Source organism: Esox lucius, chromosome 5, assembly GCF_011004845.1.
Source record: "Esox lucius isolate fEsoLuc1 chromosome 5, fEsoLuc1.pri, whole genome shotgun sequence".
NCBI lineage: Eukaryota > Metazoa > Chordata > Actinopteri > Esociformes > Esocidae > Esox > Esox lucius.
Genome location: NC_047573.1, coordinates 25,581,300 through 25,602,428, shown reverse-complemented (window position 1 = coordinate 25,602,428; position 21,129 = coordinate 25,581,300). Strand labels below are relative to the sequence as shown.

The 21,129-nt window shown below is 40.1% G+C and overlaps 1 protein-coding gene across 10 annotated transcripts in view; it reads right to left on the bottom strand.

The window, feature by feature from the left end:
- Nucleotides 1–17,870, bottom strand: part of si:ch73-103b11.2 (myosin phosphatase Rho-interacting protein) — a 72,863-nt gene extending 54,993 nt beyond the window's left edge. For 2 of the 10 annotated variants that reach the window (XM_020046582.2, XM_020046581.2), the window contains exons 1-2: nt 16,780–17,794; nt 13,539–13,616 (exon numbers count right to left, since the gene is read on the bottom strand). In XM_020046582.2, the coding sequence (XP_019902141.2) occupies nt 13,539–13,616; nt 16,780–16,899 (198 nt within the window). In that variant the 5' untranslated portion in view covers nt 16,900–17,794. Of the gene's footprint in view, nt 1–13,538; nt 13,617–16,779 lie in introns of all 10 variants that reach the window. The other 8 variants (XM_020046578.2, XM_020046575.2, XM_020046576.2 and 5 more) reach the window with 8 other exon arrangements.
- Nucleotides 17,871–21,129: the final 3,259 nt, after the last annotated feature.

Here is a 21,129-nt window from a genome sequence, read left to right as displayed (position 1 = left end):
AGAGAGACACTGAAAGACAGGGAGGCAGAGAGAGACTGAAAGAGAGACATAGCGAGCGAGCGAGCGAGAGAGAGGCATAGCGAGAGAGAGACATAGCGAGCGAGCGAGAGAGAGGCATAGCGAGAGAGAGACATAGCGAGAGAGAGAGAGAGAGAGAGAGAGAGACATAGCGAGAGAGAGAGACATAGCGAGAGAGAGAGAGAGAGACATAGCGAGAGAGAGAGAGAGAGACATAGCGAGAGAGAGAGAGAGAGAGAGACATAGCGAGAGAGAGAGAGAGAGAGAGAGAGAGAGAGAGACATAGCGAGAGAGAGAGAGAGACATGGCGAGAGAGAGAGAGAGACATAGCGAGAGTGAGAGAGAGGCATAGCGAGAGTGAGAGAGAGGCATAGCGAGAGTGAGAGAGAGGCATAGCGAGAGAGACACAGCGAGAGAGAGAGAGAGAGAGAGAGAGAGGCAATGATACAGAAGAGAGAATGGTGCGAAAGGCATCATTTATGGAAAAAGCCTCCAATCCCACGACACAGTGGAGGCTGCCTAAAGTTGCATACTTACACATAATCGGTATGCAAACAACAATATCCCAAATGTTTTTAAGAACATTTCTGCATCACAACTAGTGCTAAAAAGGACCCAGATATTAAATGATACAACATAATGATCAGAACCATCTAACATTCTATGATACACTCCACAGAGATCTCCTCCAACACAAAGTGCCTCCAAAGTTTAAACACAGGTAGTCTATGTCTCAAGAAGATTTGAAAGTCCAAAGCACTTTCTCCCCTTTCACCCAGGCTTTTGCATCTCATTCCCTTGAAGGCACTACTGGAATTGCAAATGAGTCACGTCCAAATTGGTACCTTTCATAAAGACGGACAAAAACTACTGTAAATGAAAGATACACTGAACTTTAACTATATTGTATATACAATACAGTTATACAGCTCCAGGGTTTGGGGACCTTGTAGGGGTTCTGGACCAGTTCCATCTGACATTTACATTTAAACCGCGCTCTGTGACTAATGCAACATCAATTTCTGCATATTAAATGAAACAGCTTTGTTCTCCCCATTCACCTCGTACTGTATGTAAGAAGCTTGGACGAAGTGTGTGAAATCTGTAATTTGCATAGGGAGTGCCAGCTCAGATGTCTTTCTTATCAGGAGAAAGAATCGATTTGCTTCGCCTCAGAGAAACAGAGACCCACATGAGAAATAGCAAAGCATGAGGAGGAACTGGCTATGATGTTCCTAGGCGGATTTATGGCTATAAACATGAAAAAAATACTGAATAACTGTGCAAAATACACCGATCAGCCATATCATTAAAATCACCTGCCTATATTGTGTAGGTCCCCCTTTTGCCACCAAAACAGTCCTGACCCGTCGAGGCATGGACTCCACTAGACCTCTGAATGTGTGCTGTGGAATCTGGGACCAAGATGTTAGCAGCAGATCCTTTAAGTCCTGTATGTTTTGAGGTGAGGCCTCCATGGATTGGACCCATTTGTCCAGCACATCCCACAGATGCAGTCTGGGGAATTTGGTGGCCAAGTCAACACCTTGAATTCGTTGTTGTGTTCCTCAAACCATTCCTGAACCATTGTGCTTTGTGGCAGGGTGCAATATTCTGCTGAAAGAGGCCAATGCCATCAGGGTATACAGTTGCCATGAAAGAATGCACATTGTCTACAACAATGCTCAGGTACAGTGGATAATACAAGTCTACACACCCCTGTTAAAATGCCATGTTATTGTGATGTAAAAGAATGAGACAAAGATAAATCATATCAGAACTTTTTCCACTTTTAATATGACCAATAATTTGAACAATTCAATTGAAAAACAAACTGAAATCTTCGAGCGGGAAAAACAAAAATCGTACAATGACCAGGTTGCATAAGTGTGCACACCCTCTCATAACGGGGGATGTGTCTGTGTTCAGAATTAACCAATCACATTCAAACTCATGTTATACAGAAGTAATTACACACCTGCCATCATTTAAAGTGACTCTGATTAATCACAAATAAAGTTCAGCTGTTCTAGTATGATTTTTATGACATTTTCTGAGTTGCATCTAAGAGCAAAAGCCATGGTCTGCAGAGAGCTTCCAAAGCATCAGAGGGATCTCATTGTTGAAATATATCAGTCAGGAGAAGGGTACAAAATAATTTCCAAAGCATTAGATATACCATGGAACACAGTCATCGTCAAGTGGAGAAAATATGGCACAACAGAGACATTACCAAGAACTGGACATACCTCCAAAATTAATGAAAAGACTAGACGAAAACTGGTCAGGGAGGCTTCCAAGAGGCCTACAGCAACATTAAAGGAACTGCAGGAATTTCTGGCAAGTACTGGCTGTGTGCTACATGTGACAACAATCTCCTGTATTCTTCATATGAATGGGCTATGGGGTAAGGTGTCAAGACGGAAGCCTTTTCTTACAAAGAAAAACATCCAAGCCCGGCTGAAGTTTGCAAAAACAAACATCAAGTCCCCCAAAAGCAAACCAAGGTTGAACTTTTGGGCCATAATTCCAAAAGGTATGTTTGGCGCAAAAACAACACTGCACATCACCCAAAGAACACTATACCCACAGTGAAGCATGGTGGTGCTGTTTTTCTTCAGTTGGAACCGGGGCCTTAGTCAGGGTGGAGGGAATTATGAACAGTTCCAAATACCAATTTAATAAGCAATTTTGGCACAAAACCTTCAGGCATCCGTTAGAAAGCTGAAGATGAAGTTCATCTTTCAGCACGACAATGACACAAAGCACACAGCCAAATCCACAAAAGCATGGCTTCACCAGAAGAACATTAACATTTTGGAATGGCCCAGCCCAAACCTAAATCCAGTTGAACATCTGTGGGGTGATCTGAAGAGGGCTGTGCACAGGAGATGTCCTCGCAATCTGTCAGATTTGGAGCGCTTTTGCAAAGGAGAGTGCGAAAATATTTCCATGTCAAGATGTACCATGCTAATAGACTCCTACCCAAACGGACTGAGTGCTGTAAAAAAAAAATCAAAAGGTGCTTCAACAAAGTATTAGTTTAAGGGTGTGCACACTAATGCAACCAGGTTATTGTGAGCTTATTATTTTTATTTTCCACCCTCAAAGATTTCAGTTTGTTTTTCGTTTGAATTGTTCACGTTATAGGTCACATTAAAGGTGGAAAATGTTCTAACATGATTTATCTTTGTCTCATTCTTTTACATAACAAGAACCTGGCATTTTAACAGGGGTGTGTAAACGTTTTATATCGACTGTAGGTGGTACGTGTCAAAGTAACATCCACATGAATGGCAGGACCCAAGGTTTCACAGCAGAACATTGCCAAAAGCATCAGACCTTCCTGGGACCACTTTTGATAGGTACCGACCACTGCAGACCAGGAACACCAAACAAGGGTTGCAGTTTTGGAGATGCTCTGACCCAGTCGTCCAGCCATCACAATCTGGCCCTCATCAAAGTCCCTCAGATCCTTTCGCTTGCCCATTTTTCTTGCTTCTAACATATCAACTTTGAGGACAGAATGTTCACTTGCGGCCTAATATATCCCACCCACAAGATTATCAGTGTTATTCACCTGTGAGTAGTCATGATGTTATGGCCGATCGGTGTATAGACAAAAACACTTTCTCTTTGTCAAAACATGGGAATCACTTCTATCTTAAAAAGGGGAAGTTGCACTCAGGGGAAGCAGGGAAGATCACTGTGATAAACAATCTGCTAATATTGTACTGCTGAAGTGTGATAGTTACTGTACACTTAAAAGGTGGAATCGTCTAGTTTTAGATTTCTACTATATTTAAAAAGCATTTCAACAATTTGGAGCCGTATTTCCCCAACTTTTGTTCAATAGTGGTGTTAGAATCATATACATTTATAGAACAGTGAGATGTCCTCGCAATCTGACAGATTTGGAGCACGTTTGCAAAGAAGAGTAGACAAATATTGCCACGTCAAGATGTGCCATGCTAATAGACTCCTACCTAAAAAGACTGAGTGCTGTAATAAAATCAAAAGGTGCTTCAACAAAGTATTATTTTTTATTTTTCGTTTTGCCCCCTCAAAGATTACAGATAGTTTTTCAATTGAATTGTTCACATTGAAAGTGGAAAATGTTCTGACATGATTTATCTTTGTCTCATTCTTTTATATCACAAAAACCTGGCATTTTAACAGGGGTGTGTAGACTTTTTATATCCACTGTATTTGTACCATGTAATCGACCTTATGCCCACAAATGTGAGTACACCTCATGTAGAACTGTTTCTACCTGAAAAGTTCTAGATATTTTTTTTTATATAAAGCATTACTAGTTATTGTTCATCTGCATCATTAAAATTACTTCATTTTAGGAATGTTTATAAAGTCGGGAATTCTATACTGAATTACATTTATTTAAGAATGTTTAGTCTCAAAAAGACAGTGGTCAATGCACCCTTGATGTCAATGTACTGGTAGTGAGAAGTTTATTTTACATTCAAACAATGCAATAACTACATATGGCAGTGAAGTACAATCTAATCTAATTTAGTTTTAAATTATTTTCTGACAAACAAATGATTTGTTTACAACATAATTAGGTAGTGATTTTCAATGTAAATAAGTACAGAATAAATTTCTGAACACTTACTGTAAATCCTACCATGGTTACACATAATCCTAAAAGATTTGTAGATAATGATGACTGAGAATGTTACTCTTATAAAATAATATAGAGTACATATACTCACTTTGGAAGTGATTGTATGTGAAGAACCCCTTAGGAAAAATGTGTGCAAAATGACTCTCTTTTTAGCAAATATGTTACATGGCAAATATGTTACATGGTAAGCTATATGCTTTCCCACTAGATGAGCCCTTCATCTTCAGCCCCTCCACTCTTAATGCACCATTGTGTCCAGGTGTTTAGTTTCTAGCCAAAATCCATTAATAAGAGATGAAGAACTGCTTTGTGATCGACGGCTTGTCGGGGACCTTGTATAGGGCTGCCAATGGGCATCCTTCACAGAGCCTGAGTTAAAGGAATATCATATTCATAGGCCATTAAATTGTAATATCAGGTTCAGAAGGGAACACTTATAAAGCAATTATAACTCAGCTTACAATAACCCACAGGTGAAACTGCAGAAAAAGGCTGGGGAGTTTAAAAATGATGCTGTGAAGGTACTTTAGTTGCATCCCTAGAGCATAGTGATATTGAAAGAGATCAAGATATGAATATGAGAAAAGTTTGATACAATGTCCGCAGTCAAGATGTTTTTACATCTCAGCTTAAAACTACTACTATGTCTAATATTGTGGCAATCAACCATTTTAATAACACGGACTGATATTAGAAAATGGATTTAAAAGACTATTGTAATAAACAGTCATCTGCTGATACTGTTAATTATTGTAATTCTGAGTATCACCAGACAACTCCGATATGAGTGTGGTTTGGTAGCTTTCTGCCGAACATTATTAGTTCATTGTCCCCGTACTTTACACCTCCACCGCGGGACAACAACATGCCTACAGTTTAGTCCAGGGATGCACCAATACCACTTTGTTCTTAGACCAAGTACAAGTACTGTGGGGAGAAAAAGTATTTGATACACTGCCGATTTTGAAGGTTTTCCTACTTACAAAGCATGTAGAGGTCTGTAATTTTTTATCATAGGTACACTTCAACTGTGAGAGACGGAATTTAAAACAAAAATCCAGAAAATCACATGGTATGATTTATAAATAATGTATTTGCATTTTATTGCATGACATAAGTATTTGATTACCTACCAACCAGTAAGAATTCTGGCTCTCACAGACCTGTTAGTTTTTCTTTAAGAAGCTCTCCTGTTTTCCACTCATTACCTGTATTAACTGCACCTGTTCGAACTCGTTACCTGTATAAAAGACACCTGTCCACACACTCAATCAAACAGACTCCAACCTCTCCACAATGGCCAAGACCAGAGAGCTGTGTAAGGACATCAGGGATAAAATTGTAGACCTGCACAAGGCTGGGATGGGCTACAGGACAATAGGCAAGCAGCTTGGTGAGAAGGCAACAAGTATTAGAAAATGGAAGAAGTTCAAGGTGACGGTCAATCTCCCTCGTTCTGGGGCTCCATGCAAGATCTCACCTCGTGGGGCATCAATGATCATGAGGAAGGTGAGGGATCAGCCCAGAACTACACGGCAGGACCTGGTCAATGACCTGAAGAGAGCTGGGACCACAGTCTCAAAGAAAACCATTAGTAACACACTACGCCGCCATGGATTAAAATCCTGCAGCGCACGCAAGGTCCCCCTGCTCAAGCCAGCGCATGTCCAGGCCCGTCTGAAGTTTGCCAGTGACCATCTGGATGATCCAGAAGGAGAAGTTAATGTGGTCTGATGAGACAAAAATAAAGCTTTTTGGTCTAAACTCCACAACCCCAAGAACCTCATCCCAACCATGAAGCATGGAGGTGGAAACATCCATGGATGGATGCCATGTATCAAGAGATCTTGGCCAACAACCTCCTTCCCTCAGTAAGAGCATTGAAGATGGGTCGTGGCTGGGTCTTCCAGCATGACAACGACCCGAAACACACAGCCAGGGCAACTAAGGAGTGGCTCCATGAGAAGCATCTCAAGGTCCTGGAGGGGCCTAGCCAGTCTCCAGACCTGAACCCAATAGAAAATCTTTGGAGGGAACTGAAAGTCTGTATTGCCCAGCAACAGCCCTGAAACCTCAAGGATCTGGAGGTCTGTGTGGAGGAGTGGGCCAAAATCCCTGCTACAGTGTGTGCAAACCTGGTCAAGAACTACAGGAAACATATGATCTCTATAATTGCAAACAAAGGTTTCTGTACCAAATATTAAGTTCTGCTTTTCTGATGTATCAAAATACTTATGTCATGCAATAAAATGCAAATTAATTACTTAAAAATCTTACAATGTGATTTTCTGGATTTTTGTTTTAGATTCCATCACTAACAGTTGAAGAGTACCTATGATAAAAATTACAGACTTCTACATGCTTTGTAAGTGGGAAAACCTGCAAAAATCAGCAGTGTATCAAATACTTGTTCTCCCCACTGTACCTATATTTGGGTACTTGCCGATACAGAGTACCAATACAAAGTATTCAAAGCTGCACTATGTAATTTTTTTTCAGTAAAAAAACAAACAAAAATGTTGTCCTCTATAAACATTGCGGACCGGGTTCTGGTGTTTCCGCGATTCTCTCGTCTTTTCACTTGACGAAAAAGTAATTCATGAATGAAAAACAAACGTTGTGGTGCCATGAAATAATATAGCTTTTTTTCAGTGTAAAGTCTGTCTTCAGTCTTGCTTGCAATTGCCCAATTCTTATGATTTTTCCAAGTAGTAAGATACTAGTAGGCCTATTTCAGGCTAATAAGCTATTAAATCGGCCAGTCGCAAAAGCCATATAGTTCATTGATGCTATTTGTTTTGTAAGTAAACTTAGTTGTGTCTAGCTAAATATTTAAATTTGGCATGATGTTAATGCATGACAAAATGATCTAATGTTGAGACAATTTTATGACAAGTTAGTGTGTCCCAATACTGGCATTGTTTCTGAAATTAACTTTTTGGCTCACCTGCCAATGGGACTGGTAGATGAAAAAAATCCACCAGCCAAGCATATCTTTTACTGGCCAAAATAATAATTTCCTAGTCATATAAAATCGGTCACCAAAACAGCATTCTATCATCTAAAAAATATAGCCAGAATCAAAGGCCTGGTGTCCCAAAAAGACCAAGAGAAGCTCATCCATGCTTTTATCTCTAGTAGGGTTGACTACTGTAATGGCCTCTTAACTGGACTCCCCAAAAAGACTGTAAAACAGCTGCAGCTCATTCAGAATGCAGCTGCTAGAATGTTAACCAGGACCAAGAGAACAGAGCACATCACTCCGGTTCTTAAATCTTTGCATTGGCTTCCAGTCAGAAACAGAATAGATTTTAAAGTGGTGCTTTTAGTTTATAAATCTCTGAATGGTTTAGGACCTGAATACATTTCTGATATGTTTGAAGAATATAAACCGAGCAAGGCTCTTAGATCCATGAACACAGGTCAGCTTGAAGAGACCAGAGTCCATGCAGAAGCTGCGTTTAGCAGTTATGCTGTACACAACTGGAATAAACTACCAGAAGATCTTAGACGTCCACAAAACGTATCCATTTTTAAATCCAGGTTCTCTTTTCACGTGCCTATGACTGAGCTCTTAAACTTAACCACAATGTTTAGCTTTATAGCTTCCTATGTTTTTATCACTTAAACTTAACTGCACTGTTTATTCTTACAGCTTTTATATCTTCCTATGTTTTTTATCACATTTTATTTTGTTTTATTCTTTCTATTTTCTTATTCTGTTTTGTTATTATGCACTATTTTATACATTTCTCTTTTTGATTTATTTTGTTATTAAATGTATATTTTGCTATCTTTTACCAATCATAATGCAAGTTCTGGTGCTATCAGAGGAATAACCTCTGTGTAAATTTAACAATCTGCAGATGAATTCCATTGCATTTTGTATTTTTTTTTTTACTGTAAAGCACATTGAATTGCTCCTATTTTGAAGGCAAAAGACGAAAATCTCAAGTATTATTGTTGCTGTTAAATCTCTAACGTTGTCTGCATGACGTGAATCCATTGTAGCTATCGAGTTGTGAAAGTTAGCTAGCTAACTTCTTACCTGAGTTGTCGTTCAGACGATGGCTACCTTTATATGAATGTAATCGCCACTTACTGACAATTCAACACAAACGTGCGCATACACAGACAGTTACTTTTCTCTTACCTCACTACCTAGTTTGATACTCTGAGCGTGCAGGACGTTGTTTCTCTGCACTGATGCTCGTGCAATAGTAAACTGTGCGCGATTCATTGAATCTTTTCATGCTCTGCCATTTCATATTTTGGTGCCGGCGGGCTGTCTATGGACATTTTATTTTGGTTCTGCGAAGTGAGCTGTTGTTGTCGTCCTGCGCTGCTAGCATTAGCATACAATTTGAACTCTGTGCTGTGTGGTGTCTAACGATGTTTAATCAAATTGCTTGTGTTTAAATTTGTGTTTTTCATGTCCTCCTCTTGACAATGTAGCAGAACAGAGCTTGCACTCTACTTGTGTCATTGCTGACATCTCCGTCGTACCGCTCTACCAATCTGAGTTCTATATTATATACGTATACTTCTATGAGTATGAGTACAAGTACATGAGCCCAGTATCAGCCAGATACCCGATACTGGTATCGGTATATCCCTAGTTTAGTCCTCTGAAAACTTTATATATAAGGAAGCCACAAGCTCGAGTCCGTAGACCTTTCCTACAGACCAACGATTTCAGCCCTCAACCCAGCGCTGTTTATTTACCCTAATGAAAAAGTGCACACAAGCAAAGGCCAGAAAAAATGCTGTTGAGTGCTATCACCATGAGGACACTGTTGACAGGACTGAGGCCGATGGCTCCAGAAATGATTCCCCTCCATATGGAAGCCATCAGGGGCTGTGTGAGAAGTGGAACTTCCCTCTGTCCTCCTCTTTCAGGACGCTCTGACATATCATATCATAACTGACACAGGAAGTGGTCTTACAGTATGAGGCCCCACCACTGTACCCTGGGGGACCGGCATCAGAGGGACAGTCAATATTATGCTCATTAGCCACTGAGAAAGAGCTTGGCGGAGGTTTTTTCAAGAAGGCACACCAAGATTCCCACAGGAAGCTACCCACTCAGTGTTTAACTGACGAAAGCAAGAGAAACCAGGTTTAGTGCAGGACTGCAATTTTGCCACACACAGTATATACCAGAGAAAGTGCAAACTAAGTTTGCCGTTAATAGAGAAAAACTCCTAAAACTTCAGCCTCACTTCCAGAGTACACTATTTGTCCTGCCATTATTAGGAAGTAAGACTACTGAGGTATTTAAGAAATTTGCTGATTCTGGTAACATGTCAAGCAAAACTGCGTAAGGTATTTTGATGTCCAACTTAATAAAATGATTGTTTCAGGTTGACAATTAGGCTACGGTTGCTATATTTTCACTGTGGATAGATATTTGCCTACTTCTTCATGTGCATTAATATTGTAGGTCCTTTGCCTCCAAAGCATTACCTCAACTGTAGTTACTAAACAATTCTGAAGATAGGAAGGGATATTTAAATCAGAGAACAATGAATTCCCTTTTCCAAGTTAGAGAAGTATTTGGGAAACCCCACGGGTAATACAGACAAGACCAGGATCACCTGGACAGGGGGAGGCATCTTCAGCAGGGATTTCTTGGTCTTATCGCTTTCTGTGCTTGTTGTATAGTTAAGGTTAATGTTCAAAGTTTCTCCATAGTTGCCACTGGAGCACAGTAATCTTGCAATTCTGTAATACAGCTAATAGCGTGTCATATCATATCATGATGCCCAGAGCTTCAAGTCAAGCCCAGCTAGATTCTTTATGTATCTCATCCCATACACTTGTCTGTTAATCAAGCTTGGATCTACTACCAAGCTTGTCCATCCAATAAATAGCTACTTCATTCAAATGGATTGGAGTAACATAATTAGCTAAATGTAACAAAAAATATGCCAATTTAACTTTGATTCCTACAGGTTGTTTGCTTATTGGAAAAGCGGAAAACAAAGTGATTCTGTACAGAAACAAGTCACTGTTAATTATTAGTTCCAAGTCTATGATCAAAGGTGGTGAACATTTAAACAACCGTGAGATTGATAACATTAAGAAAAACCCCAAAGTGATTTTATTTTTCCTTCGCAAACCTAATATCATAGTCCAGTTCACAGAAAGCATTCACTAATCAGGCAATCGGGGAGCTGTGAGTGGTGAGGGAAGCAGTAAACAGGAGAGTGAGCAACCAAGTACACTCAAACGTATTGCTTGTTATTAATCATCTCTTCTGAACGCGTAGAAGCAGTCTCATCTTCATAACACCAAGAGAAGATCTGAGCTAGAGAGCAAATGTTGGCAAACTTAATTGTGATGTTTCTGACCAGACTATTATCTCAATAGCAAAGCCTTCCTGTTTTATGCTGTAAGCAGTACTTCTCATTTCAACATTCTGTTCTGTTATTTTAATTCCATCTTCCATTGTTTGCAACAAGGAGGCTCTTGCATTAATTCTTTCAACTGCCAGTTTGACTGGATGACAAGAACAACAAACGACATGCAGCATTACAGTGAAAAGCAAGAGCGGAAGAAGTAAGCAGCAGACAATTTGCATTTTCAAACTATGAATGTAGTTGGAATTTTATCTACTGATAAAAGGCAGACGCAGATGCTCCCTTCCAAACACTGGTCATGGATACCATCTGTATTTACACTACTGACAAACTTATCAGCAACCCATCTAGTACGGTACCAATCCAGTTTATTAGGTAATACCCATGTAGTACCGGGATTGGACCCTCCAGAACAGAGTGAATTCTTCTGGGAATGGATTCCACAGGGAGGGTGGTCTATACTGATGCAATGGTATTACACTGCTGCTACAAGTACATTGATGCTTCCAACAGCTCATCTCATCATAAAGATGCTTTATTGAGTTGTGGTCTGGGTGCTGCAGAGGCCACTCAACTAAACTGAACCTGTAGTCATTGAACCACGCAACATCCCAGTCTTGGTGATTGCCTTCCCACTGGAGACACTCTTTAGCTGGTAATAATAAAACAAAGTGTGGTATTAATTTGCACAAGTATTGCCATTCTCCTTTCAACCTCTCAGCAACAAGCTGGTTTTGCCGTTTCTGAGATACTGGCACACATAATCACACCACAATCCAAGTCGGATAAGTCACTGGCTTTGCCCTATCTAACTTTCCATCAAAACGTAACTTAATGCCTGTCTGGCTGTTTTATATGGCAAGCCAGGGACATGGGACTCACTCTGTCTGCACAAGCAATCCATTTTCGTTAACGGGTGGTGTAACCAAGGGCGTAGGTTTGTGTTTCATATTGGGGGGGGGGGGGTAAGGGTCAATTTTCATTCTTTAGCAAGGGGGGTCACTATAACCTGTCTGTAATATTTGTGGGGTCATCCCCAAAAATCTACACCCCTGCCTGCAAGTAACGAAGTGGCCGCTGAATGTATCTGCATTCAGTTTGAAGGAAACTGCTATAGCTAATGTCAGTGTTCATGACTCCACAATCAGAAAGACACTGAACAAAACAAGGCAGAAACCACAGCTCACCAAGAAAAACATGACATCATGTATCAAGTTTGCCAAAAAGGTACCTGGATGATTCTCAAGAGTTATGAAACAATGTTCTTTGGACAGATTAGTCAAACACGGAACGTTTTGGGCAACATGGACCTTGCTATGTCTGGTGAGAAACCAAACACTGCATTCCACATAAAGATCCTCACAACAGCGATCAAGCATGATGTGATGGTTTGGCTACGCTTTGCAGCATTAGGACCAGGACCACATGCCACCGTTGAAGGAACCATCAGTTCTGCTTTGTATCAGAGAATTCTACAAGAGAATGTCTGGTCATCAGTCCACGAGCTGAAGCATAAGTGCAGCTGGAACAATGATCAGAATCACAAAAGCAATTTCTACAGAGTGGCTGAAGAGCCGTTTAAAATAATGGAATAGCTCAGTCAAGTGCAGGCCTAAACCCCATTGAGAAGTTGTGCCATGAAACAAGCAGTCCATGCTCAAACACCCATAAATGTCACTGTGTTAAAGAGGTCCCGCAAGGAGGAGAGGGCTGAAATTCCTCCACTGTGCTTAGAGAATGATCAAGAACTACAGGAAGCGTTGGGCTCCAGTCATTACTGTTAAAGGTGGCTAAATCAGTTTTTTTTTGTCTTTTTTGTTTTGTTTTTACACAGGGGTATTGGGTTTTGCATAACTTTCTGATATAAGTATCAAAATGTTGCGTTGTTTGTTTACTCAGTTTATTAGGTTCCAATATATTGGAGTGTACAAATGTTGCCCAGACTAGTTTGGAAGTAGCATAAAAGGCCTTCATTGCTAATAACCTAAACCAGGGCTGCCCAACTCTGTTCCCGGAGATCAACTGTCCTGTATATTTTCTCTTCAACCCCATTTATGACTAGCCTGATTAAGCTTTTCATCCAGCTAATTATTAGAATCAGGTGTGCTAAATTAAAATTAGAGAGAAAACCTACAGGAAAGTAGATCTCCAGGAACGGGGTTGGGTAGCCCTGTCCTAAACGATCCCCTTCAGAAGGAATATTTTCAAGCACATGCAAGAATTCTCAGCTTTCAGAGATAATCCAATCAACGTTTTCCTGATTACTGTTTGAAAAAGCCACAGAGATTTTAATTGAAAGAAAAGTTTTCAGTGAAATGTGTAATTTCAGAGGGGACAGAAAGACAAATTACTGTAGGCCTATAACTTGACAAGATATGATCTTTCTTGTTCATATGCATAATTGTACCCAAATGATTCAGTGACCAGCAGCTAGAAAGCCACATCTAAAGTACATTAGAAAATCTCAATTTTATTTTTATATCTTTGTTAAAACCAACCAGAAGTTAACTCACCCGAGATCTCTGCAAGGGATTGTCAAAATTGGTTCCTTCGGGTGCCAGGAGCAACCATCCTCCGTATATGGGTTTTGCCTGACAGGAAAGAAACAAATAAAGATGGATTAAAGAAAGGTTTAACAAAAGGATTACTTGGGAAGATAATGGATTTACTAAGACTCCCTAGATAAGAGCATCTGCAGGGTAGCTCATGTTTGTCTCCATTAAGAACACTGAATTAGCCTTTAATTATAGCTGTTTAATACAGATTTATATATTTAAATAAATAAAGTACATTAAACCTTCACAACCCCCATACTTTAATATTAAGCATAAACTTTCACAATTATAACAAAGCTTAAACTCATTTCACTGGGTTCAGTAAGTAGCTGAATTGCCTTTTGTAAAATAATGCTTGACATATTATTATTATTTACCTTGAGTAGTAGAAGTAGTAGTAGTAGTGTACTTACTACTATGGGGTTGGGTGCTTGTCCCCTTACAACAGCTACCATATGATGAATTGTAGCTTCCATATGACACTGGCTGTCTGTCTACAGGTTGTGAGGCTACAGTATGTGGCCGGCGGTTTGGATCAGCTGTGAGGTGTGTGCAGGCTGCCTACATTTCAACTGGCTGCATTCCAGCACACCATGCTGCCTGCCCTCTACTGCTTTTTAAAAAGCAGAAGGGAAAAACTAAACACACGTGATTCTCCCTGTGAGCCCTCAAAGTGGGTGGATATTGGACAGGGGAAAGCAAGAGAGGAACGAAGCGGAAGGAGAAGGGGCATGTGGGAGGCAATGTTGTGACGTTAAGCCTTTCACTTCACTCAGAATACAAGCTTAGGAATCTCGACTTCACTGCCTAAAATAAAATAAAAACACATCCTCACACAGGCAACAGTTAGGTAAAAACATGTTCATTAGGCTATGTAGGCAAAACAACACTACTAAAGCCTTTAGAGCTTCAACTTCACCTGAAGGGATTGGTCTCATTGGTTGTATAGCCATTGCTGCAGTGTTGTTGAGCATGTTTAAACAGACTTCTACTTACCTACACCTAAATACCTAAACAAACAAATTGGCTTATGGGAAATGCTCAGTATAACTCTATAAATCCATTGAGTCGCATTGGGAAAGAACAAAAAGAGACACAGCATTAAACGATAGACCAAAGGTCTAAATATCCCACAGATATCATCTCATCAAGGTCAAACGCCTACCCAGCTACGGCCTATGTAGGGTAACAGTGTCCGTGTCGGTCTCTTTGGGGTGATATACGGTAACAGTGTTAACTATAGCACCATTTTCAAAAGGAACATGAATCTTCTTCACTGGCAACCTCTCCACTGTTCACAGCCACTCAGGATTGCGTCTATATGCTTAAACATTCATAAGCTACCCATGGTGGGGCACAGCAGGGAATCCATGTGGCATTTCGGGGATAACGTCTGTTGATTCCGATTAAGCCAATGTCTGACCATATTACTGGGGGGGTGAGGATAATCTATAAATGTTTCACAATGTTACCTCCTTGCCTCTGGAAAATTACAGGTTAAGAAAAAGAGAGAGACAGAGCAGGAGTCTGAGGGGAAAATAAGAGTCATCTCTTCTCACAGCGGACGGGGGGCCCAACGCTGAATCCTCCTGAGAGAGGATGGACGAGACGGATCTAGGTCAGCTTTTACCCTTCGATGCTTTAAAGCAGTCAGTTCGTATGGTACGTTCAGCTCACAACCCCCCCTTCCCTGCCATGGTAATGACTGTGTAATACCACACTGAGAGAATGTGAGCTGGATGGGATAAGTGGGAAGGGCAAATACTAAACGAATGACAAAAGCTCTTCCTGGAAATATGTTGGGAAGGAGATTTACAGAGACACGGTATCTCCCATGTAGTGTGTGCTGGGCCTTTGGTGATGAAGAGAGGTCTGGCTAACAAGACTGTCTGTATGTCAGTAGCACAACGATAACCCTCTTTTGGCAGCAACCCACTGAGGACAACTTTGATAGCCTTTTGGGTCAGGAATTCCACTAGGTGAGATAGTCAGTCAGAGAGCTATTTTGATCCATGCAAGGAGGACAGTCTCCATTTTCAATATCGTGGATTAGATAGTGTTGTTTCCCACTGAAGGTATATCTCTAGTCAAAACAGACGTATCACTCCTAAAGAAAATAAAGTCAACCAGCAAAAGTCTTCATATGAATTGGCGTGGGTTGGGGCGGGTCTGTGAGTGCAAAAACTAAGAGTCAATCCCATATTTTGTCATAAGTATTATCAGTGTTGAGTCAGGAACACCGGAATCTTTAAGAGTTTAACAAAGGCCTGGACCTGTCCATACTTCATGGTATACAGTGGTGAGAGCCAGCACCGTCACAGCATCTACACCTGTATTCGTCTCATCAAATGATATGGCTTTCAGGATCCCTCTCAGAGTATGCACTAACGCATCACCATAACAATAAAATACTATTCTTTACCCAGGCCATACCTAGCTAGCCATCTCACATCCAGGCAAGAGCAGCAATGTCAGATGTGCAAGGTAAGCACTGAATATTTTCTCACAAAAATAAAAGTCCTAATTAGGCTAAAATTGTAGTTTAAAGCAATGTGCATTCCACTTACCTACAGCGCCTTTGACAAGCTTAACCTATTTGACCTGCATGCATCACCTCTTTGAAACCAGTTTGTGGCATTTGAAGCAAGGTGCTCCCTCATGTGAGGAAACTGAAGATGCACTTTATGTAAAATCTCAGCAAGTAATTTTAAGTGGCGCTCACAAGCCAAAAAGGGTCCCAATTCTTTGTGTACTACTACATGGCAATTCAGAAAATATATTAGAAATCCAATTTGTATAATATGCTACACATTTGTTGTGTTTATGATCCTGATACTCCCTGGGTATAATGATTATTTTACATCCAATTGACTGAAACCGTTGTGGGCCAATTCGATCAATTTTATTTTTACATGTAACGTTCAATAACGACTTCAATTAAGAGGTCAATACAACACACAAACAAAACAATGCTGAAATGTAAATACAATTGCAACAATAGCTGACAGCAGGTTACTACTACATCAGGTACACTTCCTGTTTTGGGCAAATCGAACTTTCTTAATCAAAACAAGTGAAAACGGTGCTTAGGGAGTTTGTCTTCTAGAGAGCAGGGCTTACCCCCCCTCCCTCCCTCCGCCCTCGTCAGTTACAATACCATGACCACATGCCAGTGAAACATATGGCAACACTTGCTTACCTGATTTAAATCTTCGTCGCTCAGTAAATGAGATTCTCTGGGTTTAAAGCAATTTTGGCATTTACTTTTGTTGAAAATGTTGGCTTGAAATTTCCGACATGGATTGTCTTTCGAGGACATGATTGAAAATACCCAGCTGAGTTTAAATGGGTGCCAACTGATAACGTAAAGAACACAATCAATTCCCGTTTGAAACTGCGCAAGTCTTCCTCTGTGTAACCCAGTTGGTTGCAGTCAATAGTGTTGGAGCTCTAGGCGCTGGTCCAAGTGTCTGCAGTAATGATACAAAGTAACTCCAAATTCCACAACACAAGAGGTAATTTTCATTTCTGTAAACTTCATCAGGGAAACTCTTTCTGAATACCTTCGCCAACGTTACGATTAGAAAATACTATACAACATGCAAACCAGTGACGTTCGCATTACTTTGATACGTACAAGCTAATTCTTACCGACAAATATTTTTCATGTCATTTATATAGGAATTAAGGACTAGGTAATATCAATTATCTTAACATCTTGTTGCTCGCAAAGTACCTCCCAGCTCAGCTACTGTTAATGTCGTAATAACTTTTTCTTCACACACACAGGCCAATTTATAAGTTGACAACGTCAGTATGTGAATCCAGGATGCTGTATTCCACTCTTAATCTGGGTAAGAACTTCAGTAGAAGCTGCTCAACAAGACTACACAGGTGACATTTCGCCTGTCCTCTCGCTCACCGCATTGGTCCCGTGAGCCTCCATAGAAACACCACGACAAGAGTTGCAGTTTCGCCTATATCTCATAAGTATACAACAGTATGCATCGCAGCTATATCCAGGTGATTAACGCTTGTTTTTCCCCTCAAAGAGATTTTCCATTGTTAAAATGATCAAACTTTCGTCAGGAATTGCAGTTTGTAGCCATATCCATCGCATTTTGGTCAGTGGTCGCGGCGGCTACATAACACCGTAGCTTTTTCTGAAAACTGCAAACGCTCTCCGGAGTCTGGAGCAAAGTCACCGAGAGCCAGTCAGCAGAGAGAAGAGGAGGGGCGGGAAACAAATGAGATGTTGACTGTCAGCAATGCGAACCAATGATTCAAAGAAGCACGCCCACTACTAAGACTACAATTGATATATGTCCAATAGAAAATACTAGAAACCCATGCCAATTTTATGGAACAACAGGATAATGTTAGGTGGGCAGCCCAAGGTCTTTAACTTTACTGGACCATACTAGTGGAGTATTTTGTAATCAGTGTTCTGTAGCAGGAACATTTCACTTAGATATTGCACATTATCTTTTACCAAGTGGGCCAACATTTTCTTTCTTGGAAATGAAATGAATGCATGCTCTGTAGTCTAGTCTAATCTAATCAGAATTGACATGGCATGTGCTATCATATGTTGATATATAGCTCCCTCCTGTGGTATAAAGAGTTACAACGGAGGTTAGTGCATATACAGTGACTTAACCGTGACTGAAGCCTGTGTTAAGGTTTCTAAGATCTGTTTGGCTTTTCAGAGAAGATATAATCTCTCCATGTGTTTGGTCAGCGCCATCTTCATATATACCAGGTTATAACACAATGATGTTGTTTGGTTGAAACAGAACGTTTGTATCTTTACAACTGACATCCTTTTGACTGACATAACTCTTGAGCAGCCCTTGTTGAGAGCTTAACCAAGGCTTCTGCTTCCTCCAGCTTCACTAGGGTCTTTAAATATAAAAATAAACACACTTGATACTCCACAGAACTATGGTCAGATGCCAGCCTGATAGTGATGCTGAACCATTAAGCTTCATTGTACACAGAATATGGAAATAGGCTGAAGAGACCAAATACTATTACACAATTACAAAATACCATTACATAAATCAAGACCAAATATCAAAATAAAATGAAAGATATTTGCGCAAGTTATTGTATCTTGTTTTTTAAAAGACCAATATTAATTTGCTTCAGCAACTAAAACATTATATTTTTGGTCTGACTGGGGTATGTAGTGATTTACGTACCTTCGTTCATTGCACTGACAATACATCGCTTTGGATTCTAAATGACCGAAATGCAATTATCAATTCAGACCACATATCTATCTGGACTGTTGAAAAATGTTTTGTAAACAGAAAAAAATGCTTTCAAAAAAAAAATTGTTATTGTACCAAAACAGATGATATGACAAGATATCACAACATATGGATTTTGCACACCCTACTGAGTTTTTCCTGAATGCCATCTTCCACTTGATATAGAATAGTTGTCCAAGTTTAAGGCAATTTGCATATGCTGCTTTGGGATACATTGTTTTGCATTGGGGCCAACAGGATACGCAGGTTAGAATGTGCTGCAAGACCTATAATCTTCATAGCCTCACAAATTTACACTATTTACAGATTCTACACACCCTACTAACTATTTCTCAAATCCCACTTCACAAAGTCTAGTTTTTCCAGTACAAGATAATTTGCATAAGCCACTTTGGATTATAGTGTATTGCATTGGGGCCAAAGGAGTCGGACATTTGAAAAGTATTCTGTACTTTGAAAATACAAAATATATCTTTCAAGAGTATCTTGTTACAAAAAGCACTGTACTGCAGTGAAATACATTATAATATACAACAAAATATACTTAAAAGTAGTTTAAATAAATATTTTAAAAACACTACCCGTGTTTGCATACTGAAGCAGTCCAGGCCCAACAAGCCATGCAAATCATGTGACTGAATACTAAACATCAATTATCTTACACATTATTTGAATCTGTCCCCAGATGTCTGGTGCCTGTAATAGGTACACTATATAGTGTTATCATGTGGTGAAATCAATAACTACAGAAATATCCTTAAGTAAAAGCTGGGAATCTATACTTTAACCACATAGTAATTATTTGATTCCAAATGTGGCTTCTAGAAATATACTCAGATCGCCTCCAGAATGTGCCTCTACATATACCAAACATTTTGGGGGGATCTATTGATCTTTGATCAAGGGGCAGACTTGCACTTGTGGTGTGTGATTCCAGGTCAGATAGCTACCTAACATCCCTTACAAATCAATCCTTCTGAATATCCATTATGGTTTCATTCAGCTTTATCTGCTCGTGTAGCTCCCAGGTGAATCCATGTGAATGCTCAAACCTGGATTTCTAAAAAACCTGGCTTTTAGAAATCCAGCTGTGTCTGTAATGGTATATTCTCATATGACATCATAGAATCCCAAGTCTACTAAAATACTAGAAAAAGGGACTGATAAGAACTTGGTTTTACTTTCTCAAGTAGTAATGTTCCTCAGTATTGTGCATTAATATAGAGTAGGCTACGTGAAACTGACCATTATGCCTGATCCGATTTTCTTTTAAGCAGCCATGTGTACGTATGAAAACATTTTATGCATACAAATACGGCTATGATAAGTACACCTAGTCATGTTTGTGTTACATTAGGCTTCTCAGGGTGAAAACCATTATCCTTATAAGACAAGTACTCCAAGTACTCCTAAAGACAACACCTTTTTATTGGTGCTGTTTTGGCAGTGTAAAACAAAATCATTCAAATTCCTTATTGTAGTTTCACAATGACAATGTTCATATGCAATTGCATGCAAAGTCAGGAGCTGATCTATAATAAAAGCTGCTTCAAAAGAGTTGACATTAGGTTGGAATATAAACACTTTAGACCGTATTCAACGTAAGCTCCTGGTTGAACCCCTCCAAGAGCGGAGGCAGCTCCTCATCCAGGCCCAGATCCACGGGGTGGCACTGCCCCTCCAGAGAGAATCTGTGCCCCCTAGTTTTGTTTCACCATAAACACTACAAATGGTATATGAATTAGATTTGCCCTCTCATTTATAAAAAAATACCCCGTCAGTCATTTGATCCTGGAGCCGAGCCTGTCCTCATCGAACCCCTCTGGGGGTGAGTTAACAAAAATAACACGTAGAAACAATTTACTGACTGAAGGACATCCTAAGAGGTGAAATAAACATCAGTCTAATGGAATAATTTGACATGAAAGCATGATTTCCCAGCTGATCTCAGGCCCTGGGACTACACCGAACAACCTGAACACAAATTATATAACGGTCTGCAAAAACAGGAAGTGGAGGACAGATGTAGGAAGTGAATCTGACCTGCCGGTGGTCTACCATGTTGAGCAGCACGGAGGTGATGATACAAGCAATGGTGTTGGCCAGCATGAAGATCATCATCTGCTGCCAGCGCCACAGTGGGATCTTAGAATCACTACACACACATAGTTAACATGGTCATAACATTATGTCAAAACACCATGACTTGCTCATTAGACAGAATTGACATGGGTGGAATATTCCTAGCTGAATGAACCACCTCCAACAACACC